General features: G+C 35.1%; 1 protein-coding gene across 1 annotated transcript; it reads left to right on the forward strand.

Moving 5' to 3' along the window:
- The first annotated feature begins 6,995 nt into the window (after positions 1 to 6,995).
- On the forward strand, positions 6,996 to 7,892 carry LOC128985023 (uncharacterized). Its single transcript, XM_054404398.1, has one exon. The coding sequence runs from the start codon at positions 6,996 to 6,998 to the stop codon at positions 7,890 to 7,892; it is 897 nt and encodes a 298-aa protein (XP_054260373.1).
- Positions 7,893 to 13,709: the final 5,817 nt, after the last annotated feature.

Consider the following 13,709-nt stretch of genomic DNA (forward strand, 5'->3'; position numbering starts at 1 on the left):
CATAGATGAATACTAGTTTCTTACCTAAAGTTGTACTTCTTAATTGATGTCCGCTATTCCAGGATTCAATGGTTAGTATTTTATAGCTTGGAATGGTCTTAAGGTCAAAACCATTTGCCTAGCCCTATTAGTAAGTCCGACAAAGTCTGTGCTTTGGCAAAGCTAGAAGTGAACTTAAGGCTTGATTGAATTTTTTTTTCTATATTTTTAGTTCAATTATTTTGTTTTAACTGCTTAAATAAATACAACAAAATAAATCACTGAATAATCACCAAATGGCTGACGATTTCTGAAGGTTTTTCGGTAGTCTAACAACATAGAGTAATCTGATAACACGTTTATAAATCTATAATATTTATTGATATGGAACCACGAAAGACCTGAACGAGTTGAATTAGTTAACCACAACACCGCTTAAGTATACTGTGTTTTGCAATGATGATATTTTTGGGGGGGGTTTTAAATGGACCTTAAATAATTGCAAAACTCCTAAAGAAAATGCTTTTTACATAAGGATAATCCAATGGTATTCAAAAAATACTTTAAATGTTTAATAGTTTATAGTTTTGAATTAATATTTTTCTGTATAAGATAATTCTACCAGCAAAGATTCCAGAATTATGAATGGAAACCCCTAAAAATGTTCCAAGGCTTCGCTTCAAAGTTTGCCGTAATTTATCAGTTTAAAACTTATCAAGGGATTTGGATTTGACTACATGTTATCTAAAGATAGGCACTTCTAAACTTTTAAATTGGTTAAAAGGCTAATTTTACTAAAAATATCCCGTTGTGGAAATTGTTTGATACTTTGTTCCTTATTGTTTCGTTCATTGTTAATCAGAAAACACATCGATTGGTATTAGTCTTAACCTTAAAATATGCCTTGTATATATAAAGACATCATAAATCTTGGTAAAAACAAATTTTCCATACACGACGATGGTTATTTTAGTCATATTTGTTTAACATTAATTTCTACAGCTAATACCCGATTGAATCATTAAACATAATTCAATAAAAATAAACTTTTGTCATATTATCATATCATATTATTGGTTATATTGGATATTATCATGTTGTTCCGTATTCAAGCATCTACGCAACCTAGGTGAATCCAGACTTCATTCATATTTTGTTCTGACCCTTGCCCTGTCACGTGATGTCTGGCAATTCCCCCCATTCCTCATGTACTCTTCAACCCGGCATCATGTTCTCGCCATTTTCCCTAGTTTTGTATTATAATATTCCCCTACTCTATTTGTGGCATATAAATTGAACTTATATTATCGTATGTTTATCTTATGTATTTATTTGTGACACACCTAACAAAAAAGTGAACTGAATAGTTAAAAACTGTATTCAAACTGTTCTTGGTGCAACTACCGGTCGCGTACGCGAAAGCTGGCCAGCAAACATCAAGTGCGTCAACGGTCTACTAGACATCACTTCAGTAAAAAGGAAGGTACCAAATCACATTTCTTCCTATTTAAAAGTTTATTATTTTGTGCTCACAGTGTGTCTCTAAAGCTGATCTTAACATAATATATCTCACATCCCTCATTTTTTATACAGTCCACCATATCGAAGTTTACCCCCCATTCGCTGGTCCTGTCGACCCGGACTACATTTGCCAATTAAAATATAATTGCTACAGTACAATAATTTATTTCTCAAATGAATGTTTATGATCAGTGTCACATCCCTAACTGGTAATATTTTGTCTTGTGAAACATTATTACGAACAATTTTAATGTCCATTCCTGTTTCATACCAGACAATTATTTTCATGTTCAATTTTGTCACTGCCACCTAAATCACGTCAAGTTAGGCCTACCTAGTTTGTCTTGAAATAAATCAAGCGTAGAAAATTTGTAGGATTGAATATTTATTCACATCTCATCCATAAAATCCTTTTAAATAATAAGGTCTCACAATCAATTCAGTCTTATTATTTGGGTTTATAAATAAAATTGCAAAGTTAGTTAGTAGTTATTTCCCTGAAATATTCTATCCCATTGTCCGCCATTTTGTAACAACGTTCTGTCCTTTGCGATACACCTTGGTAGTTGGTAGTTCTCAACTTCGCCAACAGATCGCTCTGCGCTACATGGCAACCAATAACCTGCAAGATTAGTGAAACGGTGGAACTGAGGACGAACCAATCACCTGTCTGCTATTAAACTGAAAACTCAACTCATCAAAACTCTGTTCATCTACATCAGCTGTTTGTTTAAATATAACCCGATATTGAATTGAAACATATCAACATAACCTGCAAGTTTGTTTATGTTGTTGAAAAATGAAGACATTATTTATTTAATCAAATACTAATTGATAAGGGTCCTGAACTGGAGAAAACTGGTAATTATTGTTATTGCTATACTCTCTTTATTCATTATTGTAAATATTATTGTCAACAGAGATTATTGGTGATAATAACAAATTGATAATTGACTTCACTTTACTATTGAAGTTGAATTGCAAATTGATTTATGCACTTCAGTAGGCCTAGATTTATGAGATCATTATTAATTTAAGATATTGGGCTATTTTATGAAAACTCATCTATTCTTGTTGTGTGTTATTTAATTTGTTTGTTCATGATGAGATTCACTACCCTACAAAGAAAAGCAAAACTTGTTAAAAACAGGTTTCAGAAAATAAATAAATATTTGTCAAACCAACTTCCTCGAACTGAAGGTCAAGAATTGACTCCTGCTAATATACAGCGTTTACACAATTATAATGAGGAGGTCAGAGATCTATTTACTGACTTTAAAACTTTATTTAATAGAGTTGTGACTGATGACCCTGCTTCTGATTGTGATGAGGAGGAATCATTTTCAATGCATGATGAACTTTCTGACTTGTATGTAGCCCTTATAAGTGACATTAAAGTTCTTTTGCCAGTTGAACCTGTTGTAACACCTACTCCACCTCCAGCTTCTCTGCGCCTGCCTAAATTTGAGTTGCCTAAATTTAGTGGTAACTATGAAGAGTGGGTTAGTTTCTATAATATTTTTGAAGCCTCTGTCAATGCGAATAATTCTGTCTCCCCAGTGAATAAGTTTCAGTATTTGCTTAGTGCCCTGAGTGGTGAGCCCTTAGACTTGGTTAAGAGTCTTAATATTACTCCTGAAAACTATGTGGTAGCCCTTCGACTTCTCAAGGATCGCTATGAAAACAAGAGACGTATTGTCACTCAGCTTGTTACAAAAATTCTGGATTTGTCGCCCATTACTAGTGGTTCGCTTAAGAGCTTACAATCATTTCTCACTGTATATAAGGAAAATACTCAAGCCTTGAAAAACTTAAATCATGACATTACAACTGAAAACACCCTGTTAGTCTTAACACTTTTAAAGAAGATCCCAGCTGATATTAGAAAATCTTTTGAAGACTCTCGCGCCTTAAACAACGAGATCCCTCTTGTTAATGATTTAATGACCTTTCTTGAAATGGAATTCAAACGTTTAGAAGGTGCTAGTATTTGTCTCAGTTCACCATCTACCTCAAAGTATTCCACTGGCCTAAAGTGTCCTACAAACATAACTAGGCCTAATAAGTTTACGCGTGAAAGTAAGCCACATTTCACCAACCATACAAAAACTGCTCTTGTCGCCACAACCAACTCTTGTAGATTTTGTCAAGCTGCAGATCACAACATATACAAGTGTCAAGCTTTCCTAGCTAGAAGTGTGAGTGAAAGATCTGAGTTTATTCGCAAGAATAGGATTTGTACAAACTGCCTCGGTTATCTTCATAACACAATCAACTGCCCCTCAAGTAAAGTGTGTCAGATTTGCTCCAAACATCACCATACTCTATTGCATGAGCCCACACGTAGTTCACTTCAGTCACAGCCAAGCTATCAAACTAAGCTGTCTCCTCAAAATAAGACCTACACACCTAATTCATCTTCAAAGAATACAACAACTATTAATCCTACTGCTTCTACAAACGTTAACGCTTTTGTAGGATTGTCTAGTCAACTCAATCCAACTAAAACCACAATCCTTCTTGGTACATGTTTAGTTCATGTCTCTTCACAACATGGTCAACATACTGTACTCCGTGCTGTGCTCGACTCCGCTGCCCAACTTACCCTTATATCAGAGAAAGCTATTCAACTCATCAACGCCCCACGTACTCGACTCCATGATGAAATAAAAGGAATCTCTGGTGCAGTTATTAATTCTAGAGGTATCGTACATGTCAACATGTCTGCGATCAATGGAAATCCTTTGGCTAAAAACCATCCTTGTATGGTTTTGAGTAGTATCACATCACCCCTGCCTCAGATACCAGTTTCACACCAGGTTAAGAAATCTTTGAAACATTTTATCCTAGCCGATCCCTGTTTCGATCAGCCTGGAGAGATAGATTTACTTATCGGTGCAGACTTATTTGCCCTAACCCTCACAGGCGAACAGCATAGATTAGGACAAAATTTACCTCAAGCTCTTGGAACCATTTTTGGTTTTGTTGTGATGGGCCTCGCTCCTGTAGCCTCTGTAGCAGGAAACTCATCAAACACATTTCCCATCTCACTCTTGACAACTCATGATTTGGACCTTCATAATTCACTTCAAAAATTCTGGACGCTAGAAGAACCCCCAATACGGATCAAGGCTCAGACTGAGGAAGATACCCTCTGTTTACAACATTTTGAAAACACCCATAGACGTGATGACTCAGGTCGTTACATAATCGAGCTGCCCAAGAAACCAAATCATTCCCCTCTTGGTGAATCTTGTACCAAAGCACAATTGAGACTTAGCTCGATGGAAAGGAAATTCTCTAATCAACCCGAGTTACAAAGGCTCTATTCTGAATTTATGGATGACTACATTGAATCAGGTCATATGACTATTTGTAAAGAACCTCCCACCTCTGAATACTATTATTTGCCTCACCACGGTGTCTTCAAGGAGAATCCCCCGAATTCAAAAATACGTGTTGTTTTTGACGGCAGCGCTAAAACTACTAATGGCATATCATTGAACGACATTCTCATGCCTGGTCCCAAACTTCAAAATGATATCAGTGATGTTTTATTGTATTTTAGATGTCATAAAATTGTATTCACCTGTGACATACGTCAAATGTATCGTCAGATCTTGGTTTCTGATAAGGACAAAAGTTATCAAATGATATACTGGCGTGCTAGTCCAGATGATCCACTCCAAACGTACAAACTCAATACAGTTACATATGGGCTTAATTGTTCCCCTTTTATTGCAATCAAAACCTTGCACCAGCTAGTTTTGGACGAAGGTCAACCATACCCACAAGCTTCTGATATCTTGACCAAGTCTATCTTCTATGATGATATTATAGCTGGAGCTGAAGATCTTGATAAAGCTATGTCAGCTCAAAATGAACTGAAAACATTGCTGTCTAAAGGCGGTTTTGAACTCCGTAAGTGGATCAGTAATGCACCCCAACTCTTGGATCAGATTCCAGTCGAACACAAAGAATCACCAGTGGAGTTGACTGATGGTAGTGAGGCCTTCTACAGTGTATTGGGTTTAAGATGGACCCCAGAGACAGACATGCTCTCATACAAAGTAAAGAATGTTGAAGTAGGCCACTTGCTAACCAAGAGAATGATTCTCTCAACAATCGCTAAACTCTATGATCTCCCAGGATTTCTCACACCTGTAATATTTTGGGCTAAAACACTCATTCAATATCTTTGGACCACAGGTCTAAAATGGGATGATCCAATTCAAGATGAGATAAGAACAAAATGGATTTCCTTTTTAGAAGAACTACCCGTGATCCAAAACCTAAGGATCCCACGTTACATCTTTACCTCAACTCATAAGCTTGCAGAACTTCATGGTTTCAGCGATGCTTCGGAGAAAGGATATGCTGCAGTAGTCTACCTCCGTGTGATCAACTTATCGAATGATGTTAAAATTAATCTGATAATGGCCAAATCTAAAGTCGCCCCACTAAAAAGAGTATCTCTGCCTCGTCTCGAACTGTGCGGTGCTCACCTACTTGGAAAGCTCCTGCAATACTGTTCAAATCTTCTTTCGTCCCACATTAAGATTGACTCGATGTATGCATGGTGTGACTCTACCATTGTTCTTACATGGATACGCACTCACCCCTATCGCTTAAAAGTTTATGTGGCCAACCGTGTCTCAGAACTACAAGAATTAATTTCTCCTGAATCATGGCATTACGTCAAGTCCCTAGACAACCCAGCAGATTGTGCAACCCGAGGACTCTCCCCATCTCAACTCTTAAGCCACCAATTGTGGTGGAAGGGACCTGAATGGTTATACTTGTCATCAGATCTTTGGCCAAAGCCCGAATTCAGTTTAATCACTGATCAAGACACTCTTGAAGTCAAACCAAATCCCTTGAATGTCCTAGTTAACGTTGAAAAGTTAGAAAATTACAGATTTGATTTACTTGAAAAATTCTCATGCTTTAGAAAACTTGTAAATGTCACTGCTTATGTTCTACGATTCATCCATAATATTTGTGGGAACGCCCGACTAGCTGGACAACTTAGTTATAAAGAGATCTCTTCTGCTAAAATGAATCTCTTCAAACTCATTCAAATTTCATCTTTCAAGGATGACATCACAGCTCTGAAAAAGGGCACTCAGTGCAGCTTAAGACTGGCTCGGTTATCACCTTACATTGACGATAACGGTTTGGTAAGAGTAGGCGGTAGGTTGAAACATTCAAACCTTACTCAAGATGCCAAATACCCAATCCTGTTACCTAAATCTCATAATGTTGTAAAACTGTTGGTCATGCACTATCATCTCAAATATTTACACGCAGGCCCTCAGTTGCTGCAATCGATCCTCACTCAAGAAGTATGGATATTATCTGCTCGTAGTGTAATCAGATCTGTAATCTTTAAATGTCAAAGATGTTTTAAGTTGAAACCTACAAATCAACCTCCACTTATGGGAGACTTACCCGAAACTCGACTACGGCCTGTAAGACCATTTTATCATACTGGCATGGATTATAGCGGTCACTTTGAAGTGAAAGTACACACCACTAGGAATTCTCAAAAGCTTAAGTCATACCTCTGCCTATTTGTTTGCTTTACCACAAAAGCGGTGCACTTGGAAGTTGTAACTGATCTCTCAGTGGACTCATTCATTGCTGCTCTTAAAAGATTTGTTTCTCGTCGTGGACTTTGTGCTCACCTATACTCTGATTGTGGAACGAACTATGTCGGTGCCTCCAAGCAACTGAATAAGACCTTCCAGAATTTCATTGATGAAAGGAATACTCAAGATGCTCTCACTAACTTCGCCCTCGATCATTCAATTAATTTTCATTTCCAACCACCAGCCGCGCCTCACCAAGGAGGCCTTTGGGAGAGTGCCATAAAGAGCTCAAAGTACCATCTCAAGAGAGTAATTGGAGATCAAATTCTAACACTAATGGAGCTGATAACTCTTGTCACGCAGGTGGAAGCAGTATTGAACTCTCGTCCACTGACAGCTCTATCAGCAGATCCATCTGACATCACAGCACTCACCCCAGGTCATTTTCTCATCGGGACATCTCTTGTCGCAGTACCTGAAGTAAATGTATCCGATATTCCTGACAATCGACTAAAGCATTGGCAAACAGTTCAGGCTCTACATCAGCGCTTCTGGAGAAGGTGGCACCAAGAGTATTTGCACCAGCTTCAACAAAGGAAAAAGTGGATAAAGCCAAACAAGAATCTTGAAGTAGGCGATTTAGTCATTATCCATGACCCAAAAACACCACCACTTCTCTGGCCTCTTGGTCGCATTGTGAAGACATCACCTGGAGCAGATGGCATCGTTCGAGTTGTCTCCATCAAGACTTCGAGAGGAATCTTCTGTCGCCCTGCTACCAAGGTGTACCCGCTCCCCTAATCACAAAATATTTCTATTTAATGTCCTATTTCACGTTTATATTTATAATTGTCATATATATCATATCTTATAATTAGGTGTGTCATCATTATCTATTGTGTATATATATCTACATTGTATTACTTGTGCCCATTTATGAGTCAATGAATCAATTTATGAATCTCTGTTGAACCATGTATGGTTCAAGGCGGGCGGCATGTTCCGTATTCAAGCATCTACGCAACCTAGGTGAATCCAGACTTCATTCATATTTTGTTCTGACCCTTGCCCTGTCACGTGATGTCTGGCAATTCCCCCCATTCCTCATGTACTCTTCAACCCGGCATCATGTTCTCGCCATTTTCCCTAGTTTTGTATTATAATATTCCCCTACTCTATTTGTGGCATATAAATTGAACTTATATTATCGTATGTTTATCTTATGTATTTATTTGTGACACACCTAACAAAAAAGTGAACTGAATAGTTAAAAACTGTATTCAAACTGTTCTTGGTGCAACTACCGGTCGCGTACGCGAAAGCTGGCCAGCAAACATCAAGTGCGTCAACGGTCTACTAGACATCACTTCAGTAAAAAGGAAGGTACCAAATCACATTTCTTCCTATTTAAAAGTTTATTATTTTGTGCTCACAGTGTGTCTCTAAAGCTGATCTTAACATAATATATCTCACATCCCTCATTTTTTATACAGTCCACCATATCGAAGTTTACCCCCCACATGTAATAATCAAACCACATAATCTTTCTTCTAATATATAAAATTCTCGTGTCACAGTGTTTGTCTGCAAACTCCTCCGGAACGACTTCACCGATCGTTATGAAATTTGGTGTGTAAATTCTGTAGGTATGCGAATCGGACGTAAACTATTTCCCGTTTTGAAATTCTTAAAAGGGCTCCGCCCCAGTGGCTCTGGAGTTTCCCATGTTAACCTTATGAGAAATGGAATTAATGAATCTTAACAGCTGTTTCAATTAAACAAGTTGGTTCTGTTCTATGATGTTCAATAGCATTAAAGTTACAAGGATTACCAACAGGGTGCAGCACTATTATTTCTTTTACATTTATGACAACAGCTAATTCGCAACCAAAAGGTGAGTGAGCGTAGCGAACGAACTTCAACCTGGAGGTGAGTGAGCGTAGCGAACGAGCTAACCTGAAGGCAAGTGAGCGCAGCGAACGAGCTCCAACCTAAAGGTGAGTGAGCGTAGCGAACGAGCTCCAACCCAAAGGTGAGTGAGCGTAGCGAACGAACTTCAACCAGGACGTGATTGAGCGATGCGAACGAGATCATCTTGAAAATTAAACGTAACGGTACTTTCTTTCCGTCGGTCTGTCTTAGGGGAAACCTATAACTTAGGCGATACGAAGTTCGCCGGGTCAGCTAGTTATACTATAGAAAGACTTATTACAAGCTTGGTTTTTGAAAATGGAAAGCTTTTCAGAGAATTTACGTATTGTATGACTAAGAAGGCACCCATGCGTATTGTATGAATACCTAATGTTCATTGACATTAAAACATTTCTCAGCATCTTAGTAATACAAGTACGTACGAAACCATAGTAACACAAGTATGCCTACATTACTTTACCTGAATAAAACAGTTAAATCTTAGGTAACTGTTATTACGTATTCAAGCGTTAAAAATTTACTTTACCAATAAAACATAATTTATCAATTAATACCTTAATATGTACTACGGATCTAAAAAAAATTGTGGATAATTTAGAAAATATCAGGTAGTTCTGGTAAAATATACGACATTGACGGTCTCAAACGGTTTGCAAACATCTTTGATCACGTAAATCAAAGAAACGTAACCACAAAGTAATATGTGTGCTAAGTCGTTTATTGATTATCCTTTGCTGGTAATAATAGTAATTTAAGAGATACTTTATTTTAGTTTGTTTTTAATTAAATGTTGAAAATAAATAGTTTCGTGTATTCAGCAATACTAAACATATGCAAAATATTTCTACTTTTACCTTATATATATAGAAAGAATACTAATCGCAGTATTCTGATATAAGTAACATAAGAATGTATATAATCTAGTTTAAATTAAAAAAAAAAAAACTATCGTGAATAAAGTATAGCAGCTTGCGTGATTAGCCTTTGGAACAATCGTAGCATTTTAAGACAATCCCCAAGGCTCTTACGTTTTACTTCTGTTGTGTAAACTACTATGTAAACCTTTATAAAAATTATTTCTAACATAGAACCCCAAGTTGTAAATTATCATGGCATTTTGACATACGAATTACGGTAACTTGTATTTTTCTTTCGTTCCATGGAATTTTATATCAGTGTAAAAGGAGAATCTCAACATCTTGAATAGCTTAAAGATCATTAAACAGGAAATAACAGGTCGTTATGTTAACAGAGTGGTAATGTGGGGTGTAAACATTACTAGGTCGTTTACAAGATATTTCGCACCAACATCTCGTCCAAGGATGTACTCGTCATTTTGTAGGAAGCAGTTAAGGTGTTCACATAACATTGCGTGACAATTTATATTAGTTATACAGAGTAGGTTGAACTAAAAATATTGTAGTATATTCTTACAGTTATGTTCTTATGCGTCGAATTGTAAACACCCTTATTGCTATCGGTTAAATAAAAATATATTGAAATGCTACTATTATAAACATTTGGTTCAACATTTAAGGTATATTTAAAAAGAATTTCATTTACAGGTATGACGTACAAATACACAAAAACCCATTGCTTATATTTAGTCTAATAATTGTAATTTGATAAACTCCCATGGCAGGATACATTTTTAAAATGGGAATAGGTTATTCTAAAATTTAGTTGAAGTGCTTAAACAGCTTTTGAATTTTGTAAAAGTCACAGTTAAAAAACAGTTGGAACTCTTCTCGTCAATTCCTAGGGACAGGCTATTGGGAGGTCGACACATCCACACCTGCTCCTCTCTAGGGATGAGGACGAATTGATTCCAACAAACTACGGAAAACTACACTATATTAGCAATGGTATTATAATTTTATATAAAATAAAGAACACATTTCCTTACAGCTTCCAATTTCTTAATGCAAACTAAAAGTGTAGTCGCACAAACTATAATTTTTTTTACAATTATGTATTTGTATGTTAAATACCATACAAACATATTTGCTTCGTGTAAGCAAATTTCACAGAGAGAATTTATTTTTATTTTTTTATCCCTTACTGAATTATTTTGAATGGACTATTTAATTGAACAAACATTACGTAAATAACCTTTCTAGTTAACAAATGCACACTCAGCTTTACTAAAGGGGAGCTCAGATTAATTAATAATCAAATATCGTTTAACTTATACTATGGTAAATAATGATAGAATGTTTAGGCGATGCGTGATTACTAATTTGTTATTAGCACGCATACGAGGAAACAATTCAGTTTACATGTATATTAATTGAAATAAGAGATAAGTGAAAAATTCAGTTTGATACAAATATTTATTAAGTGTGAGAAGATTCGTATTTTGAATACGATATTGTCAATATTGTTATTTAATCTTTCAGGATTGTGAAAGGCATTGATGGAAAGATAACAAAAAATTGTTTACTTTTGTGGCACAGTAAATGTTGTCTTAGATTACGCTATGGATGCAAACTTTTGTTTTATGTTTGTACATGATTTTATAAATGTTTTACACCCATTCTTTATGTGCAATATTTAAATATATTTCCTCCCTATTTGGTCTTTATGAAAATGAAACCAAAGTATAAAAAAGTATATTGATATATTTTATTATTTTGTCACAGATGTGCAAAAAAACTTGAAGATAATATTTCTAGGATACTTTTAAAATAAACTCTTCAATGGGATTGAATCAGTCAATGATTAATAAAGGAAGGTGGTCTTTGTTAGTGAAAGAGACCAACTAGAGCAAGATGGGAATATCAGGCCTTGAGCTCCACATTCAAAACTCTTATACCTGACAAGGTGTTCATATTTGGACAGAGTTTTACCATAATAGTCATAACGTATAAACTGACATGAAGATATGACATTAAGGTAAACGACATTGTTAAATGATTTGGAGTGGTTAAAAAGGGAAAACATTAAGGAAGATTTGAATATCATTGGATTGATTTAATTTCTAAAATTTTAATAATATTCTTTCGCTTTATGTTTGTGTTTCATTGATGGGTTTTTTGTTGGTTCTAAAACGTACACATTCTTTATTGGAATACTTAAATGAATTCGTCTTGTTGAATTAAGAATAGTTCACTAAAATATGTATTCTAGGCCAAACGCATACATTATAGGCCAATGTATGGCTCGCTAAAAACACTAGTGCTCATAAAGGAAAACCTATCACGATTCTTCTAAACAGCCTTGGATATAACAAATTATGTGAAACATTTGTTTCTCAAACATATTGGTGATTTATTAACCTGATGATATTTAAAAAATAACGAATATTAGAATAATGGAAGATTAAATATGGCTATACAAATCCTATTTGGTTATTAGAACCTCAGTTTGTATTATTTCTTTAGAAAACCCATTCGTTTCATGTTCGGTCTTATTTATTCAGTTCTAAACTCTCGAATATGTAAAGCTTGGTATTATCAAGCTTTTTTAAACATTCACGTACAATCAGTATAATATTGTTCAGCGGCTCCAAAGTAGTGTTGTATTCTACACATTATGCGATGGTGTTAAGTGGTTGTAAAGACAGGAGGGGGAGACTGTTTTAGCTTACTTACCGTAAAGCTCAAGTTTAAACAGAATGGATATTTGTACTTGGAAAACTTTTATAACAAAACCAAAACGGTTTTGAAGCACAATAATGAATATGTTTGCCACTAAAATTAATTTTAGAAAGTAAATAATTATAAATAAATACAATGATGAGAAATTGCATATTTTACCTATATTCTGTGACACTTCACTAGATAAACAACCGTACAAACTTAATTAGTTTAAGAAATACCATATATAATTCATATTATATATTGGTAATATATTTTTACAATAGTTTAGTGTAAAGGAATTTAACCCTACACTTTTTTTAACTAGGCATCAATTTTCAAAAGATCAATGCAAAAGAATCAATGAAACACCTGTAAAAGTTTTAGTTTGTAAAATTTACAGATAGAGTCCGATTTATTCATTTATTTTTCAACATGTCAAGGGTCAGGAAAGCGCTTGGAAGATCAAAATATCCACACCTGTCATAAGGGGGGATAAAATGAAAAGGATTAAGAAAAGAATTTAACTTCACTACTAAAGGTCTGGATTTAGTATTCTGTTAAACGCGGGGAAATAATTTTGTATTCACTACTCAATTTAAAATAATCAAAATAATGTACAAAGCGAACTTATACAAGAATTGACACAATCTAATATCATTGTATTAAATATTTTTAATATTCATTCGTCCAACGGTTTATTATTAAGGTGATCAATTATCAAGGGGTGCTTTGGTATGTCTCAGTAGAGATACTTGCGTTATTTGTTTAGCCTACACAGTAGTTTATTTATTTGCCTGGTAAGAATAATTTTTACCTAAGGAGTAATTATAATTTAACATGAGGAAAAACTAGAAACTACTCTAGTCGTTTCTTATGAATACAACATATTAAATTACTATAAAAGTAATTTATTACTAATTCTTAAAATAATTGGAGTGGTTTGTAATTGCAAACTCAATCATTCGTGTGAGAATAGCACGGTAAACATGAACATGAGTATACAGTGTTTTTTATACAATATACAATATATAAAGAACGTAAGATACGATCCAATAAACAGATTAGGTCCATATTTTGGAGTTAAAAGATCTCAAGAGAGTGAAAA

Source organism: Macrosteles quadrilineatus, unplaced genomic scaffold (genome assembly GCF_028750875.1).
Source record: "Macrosteles quadrilineatus isolate MER2022 unplaced genomic scaffold, UCM_ALF_1.0 Scaffold_2__2_contigs__length_208266976, whole genome shotgun sequence".
Lineage (NCBI taxonomy): Eukaryota > Metazoa > Arthropoda > Insecta > Hemiptera > Cicadellidae > Macrosteles > Macrosteles quadrilineatus.